We start from the raw sequence: 24,613 nt of genomic DNA on the forward strand, positions 1-24,613 counted from the left end.
AAGTGTAGAACTTAATTTAGGTGGCCTGGGTGCAAATCCTCATTTTACCACTTGATTAGTTGTGTGACTTACAGCAGGTTGCTGAACCTCTCTGTGCTTTAGTTTCCTATGCGTTAAGTAAGGAGCCTTTTCCACCTAGGATTGCTTGAGAATTGAAAGAGTTAATTTGCATGGGGTGTCTAGAATAGACCATAGTCCTTAGTAAGTTCTCAGTACACGTTAGCCTTTGTTATTCTAACTTAGGTATGTACATTCAGCAGCCCCATACTCATAACAAGTGAGCAGAACTCAAGTCCAAGAAGGGTTCAATATGTTCTCTGAATTCTTCAGCAGTGTTTGTCTGGAATTCTTTGTTTCTCTCAGGTCTCATTTAATAAGCACTGACCACTCCCCATCTTCCTACCCTGGGCTCATCCTAGGATTTCCTTGGATTTGATTCTTTTAAAATTAGACATGGAAACATTAACAGAAGAGAAAATAATACCAAGGGAGATTTTGCTTGTTCATGTTTTCCCCCCATCTCTGCCCATGTGTGGAGGTACAAGGGAACATCCCCACCTTACGTCCCTCTGTCCATCGTCATCTGCTTCCCTGGCCCGGGCAGCAGAACCACAGCTACCAATGGCCTTTGTCCGAAGAGTGGAATGTGTATGCACTGGCTTCAATTCAATCTGCTTTGCTGAGTGAAAGTGAGGTGGTGCGGTGCTTACTCTCTTCATTCCTCCTTTACTCAGTTCACAGGTGTTTTGCCCCAGGAGGAAGTTGTTTTCCCAATGTGTTGGCTTCTGAAGGTCACCTCTTAATTCCAACTTTCAGTTAAAAAATGTTTGTATACAAGGGGGTGAATGATACGTGTAACTATGTCTCTATCCATCCTGATTCATGGACCGTGCTACCCAAGGATATGGCTGATACATTTCCAGAAGAAGAAATGAGACACCAGGGCCCATTGCTGTTAGGATGAGAGGAGGAAACAAGCCATATCTTGCAATCACACAGACACCTCTGCTGAAGCCACTCTGGCTGCAGCCGCATGGTATTTTGAAGGCAGCATTTCCTCACCTGGGAAGCCCTTGAGGTAGGGAACCTTGGGCCCTCCTGGGTGCTTAGCCTTGGCTCAAGAGCAGTTGATAGTGGTCCTAGACACCAAAATACATCTACCTAGGGAAGTTGTAGCATGAGTTAAATTAAGTCTAGCCTTGTTGGGGAAGTAGAGGTGAGGGTCCAATTAGGAAGAGGCAAGTTGAGGCAGGCAACAGTTCTAAAGGAGACCCCTGGACCATCAGGCCACTAGCTTGGAGTCATTGAGCAACTCTAATGAATTCTTCAACCTGCACATTTGACCTTGATCCTGAGCGCCTCCCACCTGGCACCCACATCTCCTGTGTGGGCAGTGACTTTCTGCTCTGGAATTTCCTTTGGAAGCCTCATTGGGAAAGTCATCCCAACTCAAATTTTTTTCTGGGGTTTCATTATTGCCTAACCTTAGATTATACCAGCTGGGATTGTCTTGAAATATTTCCTTCAGAACCATGTTGTTCTCCTATATAAACGCTGAATTGGTGGTCATTACTGGGCCATCCACTATTTGGTGAGTTGCTTTCTCCTATTTGGGAGCACATTGCCTGGTCTGTATGCAGTGCTTGAAGGGACTGAAAACAGAAAGGTAAGCTGGTGGGCTTCATGTTTGGATTTGGAGAAACAAGGACTTCTTTGGCCTTGACCATAACATTGGACTTTAGTAAGTGGTGCTTTAGTTCTTGTTCATTAAGCACTAAATGCGTGAGTCAAAAGTCTGGGGCATAATCCTCAATCATCAGCATCAGTACCATTTGAAATACTGTTAAAAATACACACTTCTAGACCTGCTATAAAAGCATGTTTGAGGAAATCAGTACTTTAACAAGCCATGTAGTTATTTAGGTGTGAGAGCTGCCCAATAACTTATGGCAACTTTCACAGACTTACTGGACCTCTTAACTCATGAGTGTTGCCCTTCTGAATAGCCCCCAGGGGAATCCTCTGCTTTCTCTGTAGTGGTTCTGAATCTCCTCTCATGCATCTGCCTTTTAGCACCTGAATACTCTCCATGGTGGCAAGACTTGCCTATTTAACTTTTGAACAGTCTAAATCATTCAGGGACACAGCTGAATCATCAAACTGGTTACTACCACTTCTGGTCAGAAATAAATGGTGGCAGGTAAGGAGAGAGCTTTTTTCATGTCTCATACAAATGGCATCTGAAGACAGTTCCCAAAGGGGAGTCCCCAAGATGATTTTAGCTCTAGCTGTCTGATTGTAGTAAGGGTGTGGAGCATCTCAAATAATTTTAAAAGCCTGCATTCATTTGGGTGAATTCTGTTTTTATAAAAGAAGAGCTCCTGGCCAACATAGTGAAATCCCATCTCTGCTAAAAATACAAAAATTAGCTGGGCATGGTGGTGCACACCTGTAGTCCTAGCTACTCAGGAGGCTGAGGCAGGAGAATTGCTTGAACCCGGGAGGTGGAGGTTGCAGTGAGCAGAGATCATGCCACTGCACTCCAGCCTGGTGACAGAGTGAGACTCCATCTCAAAAAATAAAAAATAAATTTTAAAAAGAAGAGCATCTTCCAGCCATGCCTTAGTCCCATCAGGAAGCCCCTCTCCAAAAAGTGACAGCTTGCTAGAGTGGAGAGGGAGATTTCCAGAATTATGAACACTATTGGTCAACAGTTACATCCCAGCCCTCCCATGACTGACTGGTAGCCCAATTCTGGATTTGTAAGATGTTCAGTCTCTTCTGATGTTGTTATCCTGAGATGTTATAGTCATAAGGAAGTAACGTAAATACCTTTTATATGGTTGGTAGAATGTTGAAAAACAATTTACTAATTATGGAAAGCTGGAATAAAGACTCAATATGGGAAGGGAAACCTTGTCCCCAAATCCTGGCCTCGCCACTCTCCAGTTGTGTGTTCCCAGGCGCATCACCTAGTCCTCAAGCCTGGAGGAGGCAGTCACAGAGCTATCATGAGGATGTAAGAGTCTCCTGGACTTGATGGTAACTAGCATGGTTTCCACTTCACAGTAGGTTTTGTAATGAGTGTTAGTTGCATCTGAATCCCACCAGTTTAACTCATTAAGTCTGAGCTGAGCATCTATGTGGAGGAAAGGGGATAGAGGAAGGGAAGAGGAGTCTTTATGCAAACAGACTAAACTCTGCTTTGCAGAAGAGATAAATATTCAACAAAAGAACACCAAAAAGGAATGAATTGATTGACTCTAAGTGAGTCCCAAATGCACTCATGTTTCCAGAGAGATGGGAGTGGGAGGCCAAGGGTTCTTCACCCTTCCACAGAGGAGAGCATGAGGGGAATTACTGGCAAACATGATTCATTGTAATTATAGACTATGTTTTCCATTTAAAAAGTCACTGCTTTAAACATGGCTCTCAGCAATTACAAATCAATTATAACCTACAATCAGATCTTCCATTTTTAAAGTCTGTGTAGTCTCTAAGCACAGACATACATCATCCTTTTTTTTTTGTTTGAGGTCAGGAGTTCAGTAAGATTATTCAACCAGGGAGTCTAAATGAAGCTAACGGGAACTAATTATCAATCAGCCCTTCTGATAGCAAACTGATGTCCTCATAAGGGATTGTTTGTTATTTCTTCCAGGCAATTTCTTTCCTCACACCCCTGGCTGTTATTTGTGTGGTGAAAATTATCCGGCGAACAGACAAGACTGAAATTAAGGAAGCCTTCTTAGGTAGAGTATTCACAGTTCCTGCTTTAGGGAATGGGGCTGGCCTTAATTAGATGATCGCATTTAAGAAATCTCAGTTGCATCCAACTGATTTTTTCTTTTGGTCAAATTAAGCTGGGGAGGAACAACATAAAATAAAGATAAACTTTAAGCCCAAATAAGAGCCAGTGTGCAGTCCTAAATGGAGGATGGTCAGAGGCCGCCCGCTGTCGCTGTCCGTTGTGCTGAATGCTCATAACACCCCGTACACACCGGAGAGCTGTGCTGCTCAGGCGCACACTCTGGGCAGCTCTTGGCAGTAGGCAAAGTAAATCTAAAACTTTGTTACCTCCGACTGTCCAGTCTCACATTTTTGGCTAATAGACCCACATTATGCGCAATTCAGAAATCAACAACAGACTCCTCGACCAAACACTGTTGCGTAGAGGCAATAATGGACAAGTGCGGGTGTAAAATAAAATAGATATTACAAACGAGCTCTATAACTCATCTTAAGTTTGAAGACATTTTGGTAGTTAAGTGTTCACTATTATGTGAAGAGTGTTATGATCTTTGTCATTGATTATAACATCATTGTTATAAATTCTTCCCAAGCTAAGCCATGTCTGCAGGGGACAAGAGTTTGACATTTCAGAATTAAATGTGTTTTTCTGGTCTTCATGTTAATCAAATCCTGAGTAAATGACAGCACCAAGAGATAGCCAAAACTACTTGGCTTGTTTAGCAAACAAAATAAACTAACCTGTAGCCAGGTTTTCAGCTTTTTGACCATGAGAAAAACCAAATCAGGTTGATTTTTTCTTTTTTTGACACGTCACCTAAAAGTTACCCAAATCCTCAGCCCAAATTTTGTTTTTGGTGTGTTATATGGATTTACCATTCAATGGCATAGTAAGTCTGGAAAATGAGAGCCTTCACTTAAGGGTGTGTTTGTTAATTATTGGGCTTTGAGGAAATGAAAATGTAGCAAAATATGGTCTTCCCTTTTTCATGGTAAGGGAGTGAGTGTGAGAGCTGCATCTAGGGAGTGTGGAACAACAAGCAGCTCCTGGCCTAAAGCAGCACACAGAATGCTTCCTATATAACCAGGCTTCGGTTAGGCCCTATCTAGATGAAAGGAACAGAATCCCTCTCAAATTAGCTCAAATAAATCAGGGGTTTAATTACAGGGCTCTGATAAGCAATCTCACAGACATCCAAGAAAAAGGGGGAAAAGTTCAGAGGCACCTCACAGGGACTGGAATGGGGAACTGGGCCATCAGGAGGGGAGACCTCCCTCTTGGCTCATGACCACTGCAGTATGCCTTCCCTCTTCTCCTGACACTCCCAGCCTGATTCCTCTGCCTCAACTTTGTTTCTGCTGCCCCATGTATCTAGTTTATGTGAGGCTTGGGCTTGCAGTGGTGGTGGCTTCTGCCCCCAATCTGTCTGCCTGTTCAACTTCGATGCCCACCCACCAAGCTTCACTGTGTTTCTTGGTCCAGACTTCCTAGACAGAGTCTTTGTACTTCCTAGACAGAGTCAGCTCATTTCTCCAGCCTGGCCACAAAAGCCGTGAGTCCCTGACCAGGCTGTCCATGCCCTCCCTCAGGTCAGGTGTGTACTGCGGGCTGCCCTTGTATGGCTTGGACTTTTGGTCACAGGTTTCAGTCTCCTCAGCTGAGGTGGGAAAAGGTCACATCCTCCAAGGATGCAGGTAGGTGTCCCTTCACACATGGCTTGAGTGGCCAGGCAGTGTTTGGATGGATATCACCATAGTCTCCAAAAAGTGCTGTTGGGAGCCCTCTCAGTTCGCTTGTAAATCCCTTTAGTTCATGCTTTATTCTAGTGGCTCCTCTGGCATGGAGTCTCAAGATAAGTGACTGTGGGTAAGAACTGTCTTTTGTGGTTGTGGTTCTCACTGATGGCTGGCTTTTGGAGTGGGACTGCTGTCACAGCAGTGAGTAGCTCATAGTTGCCTTCTCCAGACTTTTTGTTCTGAGCTAAATCTCCCTTAGGGTGACATTTCAAAATTGAACATCATACTCTGTCTGCTATATGTTAACAGAGAAGGTGGAATTATTGGATGTTCTGTTTGCCTAAATAAATGACAGCCTGCTCTATAAAAATGATGAACAGCCTCCCATTGTGTGTAGAGGTTTTTTTTTTTTTTTTTTTTTTTTTAATTGCTACTTTTAGGAAGCCTTGGAAGTAGGGGGTGGAGGCGGGTGATCTTTAAAAGCCAAGGACAGAAAAGTGGGTGTACATTTTCCAATGTTGTCTGGAATTCAGGACTCTATCAACCAGGAGGTTTAGTTCTCAGTGCTCTTCTTTACTCAGATGTCTTCAGCAGACTTTAACCCAGGCTTCCAAACCTGGATCCCAAGTGCTGCCCTCATCTCCAGGTAAACAGTGGCCATGTTTGTGCATCTGGCATTGGTTGAGAGGAGTGAGGTTTGCCCCATGCAGCATTGGGCTTTTAAGAATTCAGGCTGCAAAACAGTCAGGTCTGTATAATATAGGAACCCTGTTATAAAAGCACAATAGTACTGATTTCCTACAACAATGAAAGTAACAACAAAAGCCCTCTAATCCCCTGGAATGCTTATAACCAGTAGTGTCCTGAGTACAGGCTACTTACAAGCCAACTCACGGGACACGTTGTTTTGAAATTTTTTTATCAGACACAGTATGGTTTGTCTTTTTGACTCTTCTCTCAAACCCACAGTGCTGTGGGATGGTGTAAAATCAGAACAGCGTTTATGAACGAGACCCACTGGGTTATTGTTAATGAATAAGCATTCCTGATGGGGGCCATTTATTTTCCTTTTTGTCCAGCCTTTCATGGGTCTGATCCCAGCACAGCTTTCCCTCTGGTATCAGTGAGGGGCTCCTGCATTGATCCCCAGAGGGTTGTGCTATTCCGAAAAAAAATATTAAACAGTTTAGGTTCCTGCTATAATGCTGAAATGACCGTGTTAAATATCATCACCAGCTTCCTACCTTTCTGTTTCCTTCAGGTGTTTGGATCAGACAGGAAAGTTGCCAATTGTTGGTGGTTATAATACATCCATACATTTTCCAGCTTAGCTACTTCAGACTTTTTAAAGAACGGCTCTGTGCTATGATAAGCCCACCAGGCTCAGAGGCTGGTGAAGTGATCCATGTGGCTGTGTATGAAGTTCACCAAGATTTACGTGGGGTGATAGGGAATTGGCCAGGGATGCTTGTTTCCAGAGAGGGCATGCTAGGACCAGGATGAGAATGAGTCCAGCCCCACTGGGAAAACACAGCAGTGAGCCTGGCAGGCCAGCCCTAACAGAGAAGAGACCACAGTCATTTCCCGGCAATCTCACAACCTGTTAATTATCAGGGTTTGTGGAGAGAATATGGCAAAGATATTCTAGGGAATTTTTTCTCCCCTCTTGGAGAGAGGCCTCTCCACAGTGCTCTGAGCTTGCCAGAGAGAAGGGGAGCTGGCATTTGAGGAAGGAAGGGTCTATGTGTTCAGAATGCAGTCAGTGGATCTTTCCAAGTTCCCTCATATTCAGTTCCAATTTCTGCACCCCCATTTCATGCTCCGTCTTTTGATGGCAGTGCTGTGCTGCTGATTCACGCTCTGCCCTCCAAGTCTGTGGCCTGTCCCTCCTTTCTGCCACACTCAGATATGGCCAGTTGCCCCCATCTCACACGTAGGTGATTTGTTTCCCTTTGACAAAGATGTTCATTTGAATGTGTCCCTCCCATTCTCTCTGCTTCAGATGACTTGTTAAAAACAGGTGGGTTGTGTTCCCATCTCTGTGGCTCGTGCTCTTAGTGGTATTGGTCATTCCTCAGTACTTTCTGCTCGTAGAACAACATATTTGTCTCTCTCGATGGGCTGTGAATTGCCCTAGGCAGCTCCTTCCCAAAAATGCCCCCATTCACTGCTAAATTCTTATATAAATCTCAGCTAGTATTGAACAGTTAATATTTGCCGAAGGGAAATGGTAGCTCACATGCTTTATTATTCAACAAAGCAGTGGAATGGGGCATCAATAGGTTTTTATTGCTTCTGTGAGGCATTTGACCTTCTATCACATTGATGGTGATGACTCTGCCTTTTATGCACTCTCAATAAACCACAGGAGAGAGGTGCAAGATCTTTGCAGTGAAAGCTCTGTGACTCATGTTGCCTGTCGCCTTCGGGACAATCTGTGCTGCATCTGGCAAAGTCTTCCCAAACTGTTTGGAGAAAGTCCCTGTGCTCTGTATGGTCAAATAATGTATCCCAGAAGTTCTTGCTGTTTTAGATGGCAAAAAGCACTGCCTGGGCAGACCTTCTCCAAACCCAGTGAGGCTTTTGGACTCTGCACCTTCGCAGAAACAGTGATTTGTTTGATAACAAATGGACAGCTGTCGGCCAGTGATGGGTCAATAATGAGATAATTGCCGAGTGGGAATGTCCTTTTCTGCAGTAGGATTCCAGCAGCTGCTCTGATTAGAATTATGTCTGAGAATGTTGCCAGGAGGAAATAAAAAAAGTTATGTTTCTTGCTACCAGTAAAAGAAATTCTACATGCTGTGGTATTAAATCTGTTCATATCAGGCCAGAAAATGATGGATGAGCTCCTCTGTGATTGTGAAAATTTCAGTCAAGGAGGAGAGATAAATTTCATGACACAGGGGCCTAGAATTTTATGAGTCATTCTCCAAAGTCCTGGCGTAATTATATTTTGCTCTAGCAACCCAAACGTATCTCTGTTTTCGAAGTATTCATGCCTATTTCTGTGGTCATTAAATAGTAGTATAATGTAACAGTGATGATGATGATAATGATGATGATGATTTTGACTTGAGAGCCAGCTTGCTATTTTTCTGTCTGTTGGTTTTGTTTTGTAGCGGTGTCCTTGGCTCTTGCTTTGAATGGAGTCTGCACAAACACTATTAAATTAATAGTGGGAAGGTAAGTTCCAAGAAGAATGAAATGGTGACTTAGACTATGAAGGTCATCTGTATAGGAAGCTGGGCCAGCAGACACTGGATGGGATGGATTTGAGCTCATCTAGCTCTCCCTTAAATCGTCCTTCTGAGCTTTCCATCCTTAGCACAGATCTTTCCTTTGAATTACGAACTCACTATTTTAGAAAGCAGGAGATCACTGGCAAGGAAATGCCCACTGACCATACTTTCTTGTAGGACAAAGCTCACTGCTGGCGTTTCCAGTTCCTTCCACTGCCAGCCCAAGGCCTCCCCTGACACCCTCTCACTTGTCAGTTTTGGTCTCTAATAAATAAGTAGGATTTCTTACCTATCATTCTCTTCAGGATGAGACATATGGATTGGCATCTGAGCCTGGGCTTACGGCACATTTCTCTTACTGCCCTTGAGAAATGATTTCTTTTTCCATTTATCTTTCCTTCTCTTCTGACTGCTCTGATGAAGAGCTGGTCTCTGCAGACATGAGCGGTCAAAACATCTGAATACAAGAACTAACTAACTCTAGCTGGCTGTTGGCCTGGGACACACTAGATCCCCTCTCAGAACGTTAGTATTTATTTTATCTACTGGATGCAGGCCAGGAACTGAGGGGGCAGGAGATAGATAAAAATCAGGCAGTACATGGCCTGTTGCTGCTGTGTTCCCTTAACTTTGTGTGCTTAGAGCTACCACAGTGCCCTGACCAGTGCTCACTCTCAGGCCTTGGCCCTCTGAGGTTCTGGTGCATTAGGTGGAAGTCCATACTTGGAGAAATGCTGGCTGAGTACTGGAGAGACAGAACCCCAGCTGTTCTGGTAGACTGCTTATGCCCTACCTGAGTTGCAGAACTGAAGGACCAGTGATCAGGACTGTGACTTGGAGTGCTCAGAAAGCAAGCGCTGTGTTTCTAATATTAGCTAAGCTTCACCCATGGTAGGTGCTCAGCGAATATTAGTTGAGTATGAATGTGAGGTGATAGACCATCACCTACCTATGTAAGGACCCTCATTCGAGTGAGGCAGTAAAGCATGCGGTGAAGTATGTTGGCACAAAGATCCAGGCACTGGTGTTCAGAGCTCGTCTTTGCCACTTACTGGATGTGTGTGACCTTGAACAATGAAGAGCCTTCATTTTTGCACCTGTGAAATACAGACAGCCCCAGGCTCTGCCTCAGGGTTCTCCTAAGGATTATATGGCACAATGGGAGTGTGGACCTTAGCGCTGTGTCTGAAGCCCAGTAAGCACTCAGGACTTCCTTCAGCTGTGATTGCTGCAGGAGGCTCGACTTCAGGCCCAAGGCCACCCCTATGTAGAGGTCTCTTTCCCATGTCCTAGACCAGAGAGGCCAACCTGGGGCACTGTGTCTTCTGCATCATGGAGCTGAATGTTTAAGGTCTCTCAGTAAGGCCAGGTGAGGCCTGTCATTTCAGGAAGGGCAAGTGGCCACCCAAATTCAGGATATATGGACACGAGGCACCTGGAGTCTTGGATCCCAGAGGCAGCCTCTGAAATAGATCAAGCAGTAGAGCAGTAGATAAATAGGATTACTTATTTATCATTCTCTTCAGGATGAGACCTGTGGATTGGCATTTGAACAATCCATGCCAATATCCAACAATAGAGCGGTAGATCAAGACAGGAAGTAACTTTTAGTCTACGGGTGGCATGAAGCCTTCCTTTTCACACCTGTCAAACAAGGAGGTTGGGCCAGAGGACACTGCTTAGGTGCCTCCTGTAAGTCATGTCACTTTATCCTCAGGATCTCAGCTTTGGGTCAGTATTGATTTCCCCCTTCTACAGATGTGGAAACTGAAGCTGGGGGAGACCAAGTGACCTTCCCAAGGTCATAAAGAGAGTAAGTGGTATGTGGGAGCGCCAACTCAGATTTTTCTGACACCAAAGCCTGAACTTTTCCTCAAATGGCTGTGTCTAGAATATTCTGTGGGGAGCTCCAGTGTTGACGGCCAAGGGGGCTGAGGAAGGAGCTAGGGGAGTGGGGAGTTGGGGGGGTCAGCTTGGGGTCATTTGTGATGGCAACATTTTATATTGAAAATGTCCATGGTGTCTTTTGTAGACCTCGCCCCGATTTCTTTTACCGCTGCTTTCCAGATGGAGTGATGAACTCGGAAATGCACTGCACAGGTGACCCCGATCTGGTGTCCGAGGGCCGCAAAAGCTTCCCCAGCATCCATTCCTCCTGTAAGTTCATGACTGGAATGCTCTTAATGCCCCCAGTCATGTTTCCTGCTCACTGTCTTTGGGAATTTAGGTGCAGAGCAAAGCACTGGTATGTGACTGTCAAGCACAGTTCATTTTTCTTCACTGTACGGCGTTTGGCTTAGAAACAAGATTATTCAACAGGAAGTAATAAGCCTGGGATGAGGCTCTGGAACTTGTAAAACATTGTATGTGTTGCTTTCATGAGCTTGGCAGAGCATAACATGTGATGCTCTATCCCTGCACAGTACGATTCACGACAAGGGAATTCTCCATGCTCCCTGGGACCCTCCATTGTTTAGGTCATTTTTCCCTCTAGTTTATTTCTTCAATTGAGGTGTTGCGCATGTGTGTACACAAATATATAGCACATATGTATACATATATACATATACATACATATGTACATGCATATACATATACATCTCCCCATACCTCCAGTTTATAGTCTGACTCTAGATGTGTGAATGCCTTAAAACAAAGACTTAATGCTGTGAATCAGAAGCAGTGCAATGTAGCTGAAAAAGACAGAGGTCTTTGAAGTCTAACAAACCCTGGCTCTGCCAGGTATTAGCTGGGGGACCTCACCTCCCTATGCCTGAGTTCGTGCTGTAACGTGGGAATAAGAATGCCTCCTTTATGGGTTGGAATGAGGATTAAAATAAGTGGTGATGATCCCTCCCATTTCTGGAGCAGCAGCTCTGCCAAAATAGTAACATCAATTATCTTATTTAATCCATGCAGTATATGTAAAGCACTTAGTATTGTGACTTTCAATAAACAGTAGTTATCTACACAATTATTGATGATCAGAGCTGAAGTTTCCTGAGCGTAATGGCTCATGTCATCATCCATCCCTCAGTTCATATTGCATGACTCAGGTGCCAGGCACTGTGCCAGGCACGGGGGATGCAAGGATAAATAAGATGCAGCTCGTGTCCTGGGGAGTGCCCAGGTAGTGAGAGATGGTGTATTTAAGTTGATGATTCCTGGGATAATTGTAGAACTATGGTCACAAGTGACCATCTTGAATATGACAGGCTCTTCTCATGATGCCAAGTCCTTAATTCTCCCACAAGTCTGATTATTATTTACCTTTAGCAAGCCTGCTATTTTAGCCTCTTTTTTCCCCTAAATACTCGAGACACATCCTGCTAATGGCTGAATCAAAAAATAACTGAACGCTGTTTCCTGAGGAGTGGCTGTTGGACATGTTGCTCAAAGCCGTTGAAGACTAGGGCCTGTCTACCACACATTAGCTGGGGGCAGACACTCTAAATGAATCACTGTCAACTTGCACAATAACCTACCAGGTGGGGGATTGTCTCAGTTTCACACATAAGGGCACTGAGGATCAAGCAGGCTTGGTAACTTGTCTAAGGACACCAGCTCTGACAGGAATATCTGTAGGTACCAGCTGGAGGAATTCCTGCTGCCTTGGGACTTTCAATGATCAAATACAACAAAGCATTTACAGTCCATGTTTATTTAAGTAAATAACTAATTTTCTTCTCTAGTTTGTTGGAAACTGTGGTGAGTTGAGTAGTTGCCTCCAAAAAAAATACGTTTTAAGTCCCAGCCCCTGGAACATGTGAGTGTAACCTTATTTGAAAAAAGGATCTTGTTTGATAATAATATGACCCTGTAGACTGGAAATTTGCTAAGAGAGTAGATTTCAGGTGCTGTCATCACAAAAAAATAAACCATGTGATGAGATGGATATGGTAACTTGTTTGACTGTCGTAATCCTTTCGCTATGTATATTTTTATTTGAAAGAATGAACACTGATTTACATGCCAAAAAAGAAAAAGGAAAAGGAAAAGGATCTTGGCACATGCAATTAAGTTCCGATCTCGAGATGAGATCATTCTGGATTTAGGGTGAGCCCTAAGCCCAGTGGCAGGTGTCCTTATAAAGGAAAGGCTCAGCCAGGTGCAGTGGCTCATGCCTGTAATCCCAGCACTTTGGGAAGCCAAGGCAGGCAGATCACGAGGTCAGGAAATCAAGACCATCCTGGTCAACATGGTGAAACCCATCTCTACTAAAAACACATACACACAAATTAGCTGGGCTTGGTGCACATGCCTGTAATCCCAGCTACTCAGGAGGGTGAGGCAGGAGAACAGCTTGAACCAGGGGGTCAGAGGTTGACCCAAGATCGTGCCGGTGCACTCCAGCCTGGCAACAGAGTGAGACTCCATCTCAAAAAAAAAAAAAAAAAAAAAAAAAGCTCAGGGTTCTTGTAGGCTCCAGCCATTTCTGTGACTTAAGACAGAACACCCATTTGGAGTTGCTTCCTCCCTAAATATGTTTTTTTCTCTATGAAGTCCCATTTTAAGTGATCACCTGTTTTGGAGGACTTGTAGTTACCAGCTGGAGGAATTCCTGCTGTATTGAGTTACTGTCTCCTTGTTTCCAGGGAGTCCCATGCTGGCATTGTTTAGCGGTACCTGGAATAGTATTCACCTGGGATCAGCTCCCATCTGCTCTCCATCTGTCTCCTGGTAGAGTCATTGAAGTTCTCTTAGCTTTTTTCTTCCTTTGTTCTCTTCTCCTTTCCTTCTCTTTCTTCTTTCATTCCTCCCTTCTCCCTCCTGTCACTTTCTGTCCTCCCAAAGACTTGGTGCTGAATCTTAAGGGGCTTCAGAAAGTAAAAGCACCCAAGAAGTGAAACTCTAAGAAAAACCTTAATACTGGCTTTTAGAATGGTTGGTGGGGGATTGCAGCACAATTTACTGTCTACTGTTGCATTTGAACTTGGGAACAAAATAGCTGTCATGTGAATCTCTCAAGCTGTCAGCCTACTGGACCTCGGAGATTAGAAGCTGGGCCCCACAAAAATGTTGATTTTAGATGCACATCCTCCCTTCCAACCACCAGGAAGCATTTTCTGACATGGCTGGCTTTCGGCTGCCTTGTCAAATGCGTGGCTGACATCTGATCGGTGGTAGACCAGCTTTTTGGCAGAGGCAATTAGATCCTTTGCTTATGATGCTACTTAAAATGTTACACATTTTTACTCCTTGGCAGACACCGAATTCTACCCAGCCTCTAGGCTTTGATGGTGGTATTTTCATTCATTTTCTCATTTTTTTTTAAATGACAGGTTAGTGATTGGCTTGGAGGGAGTGCCATATCCACTTAAAAAATCCACCAGTGCTGTTTTCTGGATTTCTTAGTAGCTAATAGGAAGCCTAGTAGTTGATGTGACTGCATCTCAGAGGGGGTGACCAAGTGGACTCCCATTTTGATATAAATACTCTTTTTTTTCCTTAAGAAATCAATTTCATAGGCTGGACTTGAGTGACTGGGCAGGGGAGTTCTGGACTGAGGGATCTCCTAAGACTAATTCTGCATGCTAGGTAGACGTGGGTTTTGCTTCTGCTGTGTTTGCAGATAATTGGCGGCTGGAATGGAGTCCGTGTCCTCATGTTGTCCTTAGAACAGTTGGTTTTCTTTGAACTTAAGAACAAACATTGATTTCTTTTGGAAACAAAGGATCTTGTTCTTAATCTACCATAAGCAGCCAAACAACGCTTGTCTGAAGGGCTTATGTGTCAAACTCTCAGCAAACAGCAGTTCCCCATGGCAGCATTCTTATGGGGCTTGCTCTGTAAGGCAGCCTAAGCCACCCTTGATTGGAAAAGCAGAGACCACAATTTCAAAGAGCAAGTGATTTTCATCCAACCTAAAAGAAGGTTAGGCTTTAAAGTGGAGAAAGGCAGTGTACCTTCCCATAGTTCTTAAAGCAGGGATATTCTGAAAAGAGAATTTGTCTCTCAGAGCATAATCTCGATTTTTGATTGAGTATTGATTCAACTTCCAGAGAGAGGATAGATTTAAGAGAGAAAAATAGAAGCAACAAATTATTAATGCTATGTCGAGGTATTAAGAAACTTCTTTCCTGTGAAGATGGTGGGAATAAATAAAGCATTACTCTCGTCCAGGTGTCAGCGAATGACAGCATATGGACCAAGTCCAGTGGCTGCTGGCTTTCATAGGTAGAGTTTTACGGGAACACAGAGATGCCTGTTCATTTCCATGTTGTCTGTGGGCTCTTTCACTTTACAATGGCCATGCTGAGGAGTCGCAGAAGAGAAACATGGCCCACAAAACTGAAAATATGTATTATCTGGCCCTTTACAGAGAAAATTTACTAACCTTGCAGTCGCCCGTGCTCCGAACAGATAGTATTAAAAAGCTTTACTAAAGCAAGACCAGTGCACTCAAATTGTGCACATGTTTCAATTTTAAACATGTTAAACTCTATTACAGTATAAAAAGGGGCAATTGTTGCTTGTGGAATACATTGTTTAAATGACAGAGAAAGTCTAAAAGGTATTCCTGGCTGATGAAGATTCAACAGGTGCTTCTTGAGTTCTTTCCATTAGGTATGTACCAGGCTGAGCCCTTGGGGAGAGTACAGGGGTGATCAGACGTGGCCCATGTTTTCCTCCAGGATGAAGTCAAACATTAAGTTGTTGAACACCACACTCTGGGATTGGGGAGCTGAGAATTCCAATCAGGGGACACGGAAAGCCTCCAGGGAGGAAAAGCCCTTTATCTTAGAGTTTCCCATAAATGAGTACATACAAGTTACATGTTTTGAGATGTTTAGTTATGAAATGTCTTAATTCTATTCTTTAGCTGCGTGTAGAATTCTAGGAGGAAAATCATTTCCATGCAGGATTCCGGTTCACGCTGTGCTTGAGAAGTCTGACTGCGTTCCTTGGCTTTGCTTTGTTTTTCTTTCTCTGGAAACTTTTACGGTTCTTTCTCTGTGTCTTACTATCTGAAGTCCACAATGATGTACCTTACCGGGATTTGTTTTTTGTATTTATCGTTCTGCTCACTCTGTAGGTCTTTTTAATCTGGAACTGCATGTACCTCACCTTTGAATTCCCTGTTTCTTCTCCCTGGAATTGTGTTAGGCAGATGTTGAGTCTCCTGGACTGATCTTTTTATTATCTCTTCTTTCCTACTGTCTCTTTGTCTTTTTTATTCATCCGTCAGGGAGACTTTAAAATGTTCATCTACTAAAGCTTCTACAGAATTTTTATGATGAGTTTTATATTTTTAATTTCCAAGAGCTCTTTCTTGAACTCTGATTAGAAAAATTGTTAACATCCTGTTTTTGTCTTTTCATGGGTACGTCATCTCTTACCCAGCTTTGTTTGCAGGTTTCACCTGTGCCCTGCCTTCCCTTTATTTGTGTGTTTTTTTTTTTTTTTTTTTTTTTTTTTTTTTTTTTTTTGAGACGGAGTCTGGCTCTGTCGCCCAGGCTGGAGTACGGTGGCCGGATCTCAGCTCACTGCAAGCTCCGCCTCCCAGGTTCACGCCATTCTCCTGCCTCCGCCTCCCAAGTAGCTGGGACTACAGGCGCCCACCTCGTCGCCCGGCTAGTTTTTTGTATTCTTTAGTAGAGACGGGGTTTCACCGTATTAGCCAGGATGGTCTCGATCTCCTGACCTTGTGATCCGCCCATCTCGGCCTCCCAAAGTGCTGGGATTACAGGCTTGAGCCACCGCGCCCGGCCTATTTGTGTGTTTTTGTATCTAGCTTTCCTTAAATATCTGGTACCTTTGCTGTATGTGGTTATTTAAGGTTAAATCATAAAGCTAATTGGGCAGGGCTTGTTAACTGGGCTTCACTGAGGGTGAGTGGAGTAAGCTGGGTTTTCATTGGTTGACCTCCAGTGTTAGCATCTGGCCTTTACTTTGAGGCTGTTTGATTCCCTAGAGGAGGCTCTTCCTACTCCTGCCTCTTGTATGTGAACCTGGCATTCTGGAAGCTGTGCAGAAGGGTGTAGGCACTCACAGGTCAGTTCTTCCTCTTTCACATCATCTCCCTATTTTCCATCTGTTTGTTCAACCATGCCCTCCACTCATCTGTGTTTCCAAAACCAGAGCCTCAGATAGTTAAAACTTCTGTCTTCCTCAAGAGTTGGAAAGGGGATGGTTTCCTGGCTTTGAAGGAGGGGTGGAAACCTGGAGCGTTTAACTTCTCTTTGTCGGCACTTTCTACCTATTTGCCTGTTTCTAGCCCCATAGTTCACCCCCTGCCTTCTGCAGTACCTGGTGCCTCTAGTTTCAAAGGCACCAGGGCCTTTGCAGGGCCCTGCCTGGTGAATGGGCTACCTCTCATCAGCACCACCCTCTGCAGGTGTGTAGATGGATCTGCCTTCAGCTCTGCAAGTCAGTATCTACTTTGCCACCTGCTTCCCATCTTCATAGAGTGGTGTAGTGTTCAGGGGCTCCTAGATGGAATGTGTGTTCCTGTTTGTATTAGTGAGGGCTCTCTGGAGAAACAGAACTGGTAGGATGTCTTTCTATCTGTCTACCTATCTGTAATACCTATCAATCAATCATCAGTCTTCTCTCTATCTTAGCAATCTATCAATCGATTGATTATATTTTAGGGAATCGGTTCATGAAATTGTGGTGGCTGGCAAGTCTGAAATCTATATGGCAGGGTGGCAGACTGGAAATTCAGGTAAGAATTGATGTTACATTGTTGACCCCCCCAAATATGCAGACCAGCAGGCTGGAACTCAGGTAGCATTTCTACACTGCAGTCTTGAGGTAGAATTCCTTCTTATCTGGGAAGCCTCAATCTTTACTCTTAAGGCCTTCAACTGATTGGATAAGGTCCCTCACATTATAAAGGGTAATAAATCATACCCTCCATAATTGCTTACTTAAAGTCAATTGACTGCAAACATTCTTCACTGCTAAAAATACCTTCACAGCAACGTCTAGGCTGGTGTTTGTTTGACTAAACAACTGGCCACCATAGTCTAGCCAAGTTGACACATGTGGTTACCTATCACACTGTTCTTCCTTTCTTTACCCATCATTTTAAAGTCACAAATACCATCATGTTGCTCTAATGTATTCAATGTAGAGGAATCATTTTTAAGAGAGTTCTTGCTTTGCCTCAGTGTTATTACTATTGACAGCAGAGTCCTTAAGGGTGGAGCATACAGACTATATGGTCTTTTACCGGCTGCGTGTCTGGGAGTTTGCTTTCGCTGAAAGAGTCTAAGTAAGTTTTAACTATGAATTGAGAAATTATCACATGATAGCATCTATGCCAGTTTTAATGCCATCGAGCATGAATATTCAATATAAACCAGCTGTTTCTTAGAGTGGTTAGGCAGGCCTTTGTGTGAAGAAAGAGGAAACAGGAGAGTAGGGGAAATTGCAAGATTTGTTTGTTTTGCATCATTTAATGGAATGAAATTGCTGTCAAGGGGTTTTGCTGGTAGATGGGAAATTTGAAAAATGCCACTCTCTTTTCTTTTAAGAATTGTATAAAATGGCATGGACTGCTTAGGTCGTTTGTTCCAACAGGACATATTGGTGGCCATGTGTCTGAGGTCACCTCAACTTGTGTGGTTTCTCTTTTTACCTAAAAATGAAAGTTCCAGGTTCACTAATATGTCAAGGGATATCAGCGAACTTGGCAAGATCCCCTCATGGTTTTCTCCCTGAATTTTTATAACCCTACATCTCAAGTTTCCAAGACAATTGCAGAGGTTCTGGGAAGCAACCACAGTTGTTTTGCCAAATAAAGGAAGACTCCTCCTAGATCCTGGGAGGCTGCTTTGGGCATGCCAAACCCCTGGAGGGAATGGCTGTTTAAAACCGAATCAGACAGGCCTCTTTGGAGGGCAGTGTTTCTCAACTTGGTTTTTTTGTTTTGTTTTGTTTTGTTTTGTTTTGTTTCGTTTTGTTTATCACTCCCTCCTCCCCATGGAGCCTTTTTAGATTTTTTTAAAATTATTTTTTAAAATAATTCCCACCATAAAATGTTAATGCCACAGATATATACCTGTTTTATGTCTTAAAAATACAAGCTTTTAGGTTCACAGTCATGTTAAGGGACATCAGCATACTAGGCAAGAGCCCCTCATTTTTTAAAATTTCCTAATGATCTTTTCCCCTAAATAATTGTAATATCTAAGATTTTAAGATCTCCCCAGGAACCAATTTTCATCTCCTCAGGGGACATACGAGAACGCATGTTCTAGGGCAGTGGTTCTCCACCGGGCAGTTTTGTATCCCCAGGGGACATTTAGCAACGTCTGGAGACATTTTTGATTGTCACAAGTGTGCGTGTGTGTGTGTGTGTGCATGCATGTGTAACGGGGGGTGCTATTGGCATCTTGAGCACAGAGGTCAAGGATGCTGCTGAATATCCTGCAGGGCACACGACAGCCCCTGTGGCAGAGAATTATCTGGCCTCAAATGTGAATAGTGTCCAGGCTGAGGAAGCCTGTTCTAGGGTAATTAGGCAAATATATGGAAGAAATTGATCACTGTGTTAAATTCATCCACTCTCCAAATTCCTGGTCTGAATAAGTAGAATATTTTTAGCGATGGATACTGTGTAATTAATTCAAAATACTCTTTCTCAAAGAAATAGCTCACTATTTGATTTCTATGAAAAAAAGATCAGAGTTAGATTAAAGGTTATAATTAAAACCCAATGCAAAGCCAGAAATCATGGCTCATGTCTGTAGTCTCAGTGCTTTGGGAGGCTGAGGCAGGAGGACCACTTTAGACCAGGAGTTCAAGACCAGCCTTGGCAACATAGTGAGACCAGGTCTCTAGGAAATGTTTTTTTGTATGCAGCAGAGTAGCTTCTTTGCTGAGATCTATTGAAAGTCAACCCTTAACACAAGGGTTTGTAAAAAAGATAAAACAAAATGTAATAAAAGAAACAAAAAAATGTTTTAAAAAGAAGCCAGGGATTGTGGCACACACCTGTAATCCTAGCTATTCAGAGGCGGGAAGATCTCATGAACCTGTAAGTTTGAGGCTGAAGTGAGCTATGATTGCACCTCTGCATTCCAGCCTGGGCAACAGAGCAAGACCTGTCTCAAACAAACAAAAGCCCAATGCCTCTTTCTTTTAGCTTTTTATTGTATAACATTTCAGATTATAAAAGACAGCAATGTCTAGTGAATCCTCATCTCCCCCAGGTACAGCATTCTGCCCTTCTTGTATCCTGTCCTTCTCTACCCATTTCTCACCAGCATTCAATGATGATGATTCTTAAAGTTATTTTAGCATTTTAAGGTAAAATTAACATCAAAATGCATGAATCATAACCATTCAGTTTTTACAGATGAACACACTGTGTAACCTATATTCCTATCACAATGCAGAATATTTCCATAACACTGAAATCTCTCTTTTGTCCATTTCCAGTCGATCTTCATCCCCATGAGGCAGCCACTGTCCAGGGTTTTTTTTTTTTTTTTTTGTTTTGTTTTTTGCCTTTTTTAAATTTTTAGATTAGTTTTGCCTATTGTAGAACTTCATAGAAATGGAATCATATAGTATGTGCTCTTTTGTGTCTTGACAGCTTTGGCTCAGTATGTCTTGAAATCCATCCATGTTAAGTATCAATAATGTATTCTTTTTTATTGTTGAAATGTATTTCACTATAATGAGTATCACACACGTTCTTTATCCATCTTATCTTTGCTAAACATTTGGGTTGTTCTAGTTTGTTCAGTTGTGAATAAAGCTGCTCTGAACATTTATGTACAATTATTTTAGTGGACGTATGTTGTCACTTATCTTGGCTAAGTATGAATGGCGTTGCTTGGTTAAAAGTGAGGTCTGTGTTTAACATTGGAAGAAACCATCCAGCCTTTTTACTAAATGCTTGTGTCCGTTGGCATTCCCATGGGCCATCTGTGAAAATTCTAGTTCTCCATATCTTGACCGACATTTGGTGTCATCGCTCTTTTCAATTTTAGTCATTTTGGTGGGTGTATAGTGGTATCTCTGTAGTTGTAATTTGCATTTCCCTGATGACTAATGATGCTGTGCACCTTGTCATTTGTATACAGGCTGTTCACTTATCTTACTATATTAATTGGTGGAGTTTCTCCATATTCTGTTTGCAAGCCTTCTGTCAGATAATTGTTCATGCCTATTTTCTTCTATCGATAGCATGCCTGTCATTTTCTTTTCTTTCTTTTTTCTTTTTTTTTTTTTTTGAGATGGAATCTCGCTCTGTTGCCAGACTGGAGTGCAGTGGCGTGATCTCAGCTCACTGCAGCCTCCGGCTCACTGCAGCCTCCACCTTCCAGGTTCAAGCTGTTCTCCTGCCTCAGCCTCCCAAGTAGCTGGGACTATAGGCACGTGCCACCACACCCAGCTAATTTTTGTATTTTTAGTAGATATGGGGTTTCACCGTGTTGGCCAGGATAGTCTGGATCTCTTGACCTCGTGATCTGCCCACCTCGACCTCCCAAAGTGCTGGGATTACAGGTGTGAGCCACCGTGCCTGGCAGCCTGTCATTTTCTTAATGATGTCTTTTGATGAGCAGCAGCTTTTAATTTTGATTAAATCTAATTTACTATTTTCTTCTTTTATGGCTGTTGTGCTCTATGTCCTAAGAAACCTTTTCCTGCCCTCAAGTTATAAATCTGTCTTCATATGTTTTCTTTAAAACTTTATGACTTTGGCTTTTATATTTAGGCTTTTCTCTAATTTTTGTTTATAGTATGGGGTAGAGTTTGAAGTTCATATTTTTTCATATCAGTATTCATGTATTCAGCACCATTTGTTGAGATGACTTTCCTTTCACTATCAAATTACTTTGGTGCCTTTGCAAAAATTAATAGACTATAAATTTGGGTCTACTTCTGCACTCTGCATACTATTCATTAATCTGTGTTCCTATCCTTATGCAAGAACCACACTACACACACACACACACACATATATATATGTGTGTGTGTATATATATATGTATATATATTTTATTATACTTTTAAGTTCTGGGATACATGTGCAGAATGTGCAGGCTTGTTGCATAGATATACACGTGCCATGGTGGTTTGCTGTACCCATCAACCCATCATCTACATTAGGTATTTCTCCTAATGCCATCCTTCCCCTAACCCCTACGCCCCCAACAGGCCCCAGTGTGTGATGATTCCCTCCCTGTGTCCATGTGTTCTCATTGTTCAACTCCCACTTATGAATGAGAACATGCGGTGTTTGGTTTTCTGTTCCTGTGTTAGTTTACTTAAGAATGATGGTTTCCAGCTTCACTCATGTGCCTGCAAAGGACAGGAACTCATCCTTTTTTATGGCTGCATAGTATTCCATAGTGTATATGTACCACATTTTGTTTATCCAGTCTATCATTGATGGGCATTTGGGCTGGTTCCAAGTCTTTGCTATTGTGAATAGTGCTGCAATGAACATATGGAACCACACTATATTGATTAGTATAGCATTATATTAGATCTTGACATCAGGCAAGATCTTTATTTAATTACATTCATTTGAAATAAATTTTACATATGATTCAATTCACCCATTTAAAATGGTTTATGGTATATGTTTTTAGTATATTGTTTATTGTATAGTCACAGCATTTGCACAATCACCACAATCTAATTTTACAATATTTTTGTCTCTTATAAAATAAAACCTGAATCTATTAGCTCTCTCCCTCCACCAGTTCCCACCTTGTCTATCCCCAGACCTAAGCAAACATTAATTTACTTTCTGTCTCTATAATTTGCCTATTCTGGACATTTCATATAAATGAAATAATACAATATATAGTCCTTTGTGACTGATTTCTTTCATTTGGCGTAATGTTTTCAAGATTCATTGATGTAGCATGTATTAGTACTTTATTTTTTATTGCTCAATAATCTTTTATTAGATCACATTTTATTTATCCATGAATCTAAGTAATTTGATGGACATTTGGGTTGTTTCTAGCTTTTGGCTATTATGAATAATGCTGCTGTAAAAATAGTATACAAGTTTTTGTGGGATATATGTTTTCTCTTGAGTACATATTAGGTGGGTGCAAAAGTAATTGTGGGTTTTGCTATTGAAGGTAATAATAACTAAGAATAGAATTGATGGACATACGGTAACTCTGGGTATAAATCTGAGGAACTGCCAACCTGCTCCATTACAACTGCCCATTTTATATTCTGACCAACAGACCGACATCTAATATTTCCACATCCTTGCCATCATTTGTTATATTCCATCTTTTTTATTATAGCCATGCTAATGGGTATGAAATGGTGTCTAATTATGATTTTGATTTATGTTTCCCTAATGACTAATGAAGTTGAAGACATTTTCATGTGCTTATTGGCCATTTGTTTATCTTATCTGTAGAATTTTCTATGCAAATCCTTTGCCCATTTTTAAATCCAGTTATGTGTCTTTTTATTATTGAAGTTTAAGTGTAGTTTTATATATTGTAGATACAAGACCATTCTCAAACATATGATTTGCAAATATCTTCTCCCATTCTGTGGGTTGTATTTTTGCTCTCATGGTAGTATTGTTTACAGCAAAAAGCTTTAAATTTTGATGGAGTCAAATGTATCTATTTTCCCCTTTGTTATCTGTGCTTTCATCATAATATCTAAGAAATAATTTCCTAACCCAAGGTCGTATTTTTCCTGTATAGCTCTCTTACCTCCTCCCTATCTTGATGCTGCTATTACTGTACATATTGTATCTTTATATATTACAGACCCAATAATATATTGTTACAATTATTATTTATATAATTGTATGTCTTTTAAAGAAGCTGAGAGAAAAAAGGAGAGCAAATATATATATTCCTAGAATTGGTGTATTTACTTTCTTAACATATTTGATTCTTTTCATTTGTTCCTGTGGATTTGAGTTACCATCTGGTTTCATTTCCTTGGTCCAATCCGGCTTTGCTCCCACCCACTTCTTTTGTGCTGCTATTAGCAAATATATTATCTTTCCATATGTTGTAGGAACAACAATGCAATTACATAGGTATCATTCTTTATTACTGCTTTTTAAATCAGTTAAGAAAGGAGAAGAAAGATGCATTTATACTGTCTTTTATAATTACATAATCAACTTTATTGGTGTTCTTTGTTTTTTGTGTACGTTTTCAAATTGCTATCTGGGATCACTTGTTTTTGGTCTAAAGACTTTAGCATTTTTTTGTAAGGTGGGTCTGCTAGCAATGAATTCTCTCAACTTTAGTTTTTTTTTTTTCTCTGGGAACATCTTTATTTTGCCTACACATTTGAACAATGATTTTGTCTTGATTGACTTTTTTTTTTTCTTTGAGTATATTGTTCTGTTTTCTTCTGGAGTTGTTTCTGTTGGGAAGTGAGCTGTTTATCTTATTAGGGTCCCTTGTAAGTGACAGATCATTTTTCCTCTTGTTGCTTTAAATATTTTTCCCTTGTTTGTCATTCCTCATTTTTATTATGACTTATCTGTACGTGGATCTTTTTGTATTTATCGACTTGGAGTTCATTGAGCTCCTTGGATATGTACATTAGTGTTTATCATCAAATTTAGGATGTTTTCAGCCATTGTTCCTTTGCATATTTTTTTCTGCTCCTCTTCGTCTCTTATCACTTCTTCAGGTACGTTCATTACATCTACACTGGTATGCTTAAATGTGTCCCATATTTCTGTGAGACTGTTTATTTCTCTTCATTCTTTTTTTCCTTCTATTTATTGGATTCCAAAATCGCTATCAAACTATCTTAAATTTGCTGATCCTTTCTTCTTTGTTTCCAATCTACTGCTGAGGCCGTCTAGTAAATTTTTCCCTTTGGTTACTGTACTTCTCAATTCCAGAATTTTTATTTGGTTCTCTTTTATAATTTGTTTCTTTATTGATATTCTTAATTTGATGAGACAC

The 24,613-nt window shown here is 41.7% G+C and overlaps 1 protein-coding gene across 3 annotated transcripts in view; it reads left to right on the forward strand.

Annotated features, from left to right (window-relative positions):
* PLPP4 (phospholipid phosphatase 4) overlaps positions 1-24,613 on the forward strand; it is a 136,149-nt gene that overhangs the window by 57,127 nt on the left and 54,409 nt on the right. The window contains exons 3-5 of one of the 3 annotated variants that reach the window (XM_010365670.2): positions 3,662-3,752; positions 8,610-8,673; positions 10,762-10,886. The exons of 1 other annotated variant lie outside the window; for it this stretch is intronic. In XM_010365670.2, coding sequence (XP_010363972.1) covers positions 3,662-3,752; positions 8,610-8,673; positions 10,762-10,886 — 280 coding nt within the window. The remainder of the gene's footprint in view (positions 1-3,661; positions 3,753-8,609; positions 8,674-10,761; positions 10,887-24,613) is intronic. One more of the 3 variants, XM_030941005.1, reaches the window with a different exon arrangement.

Source organism: Rhinopithecus roxellana, chromosome 11 (assembly GCF_007565055.1).
Source record: "Rhinopithecus roxellana isolate Shanxi Qingling chromosome 11, ASM756505v1, whole genome shotgun sequence".
Lineage (NCBI taxonomy): Eukaryota > Metazoa > Chordata > Mammalia > Primates > Cercopithecidae > Rhinopithecus > Rhinopithecus roxellana.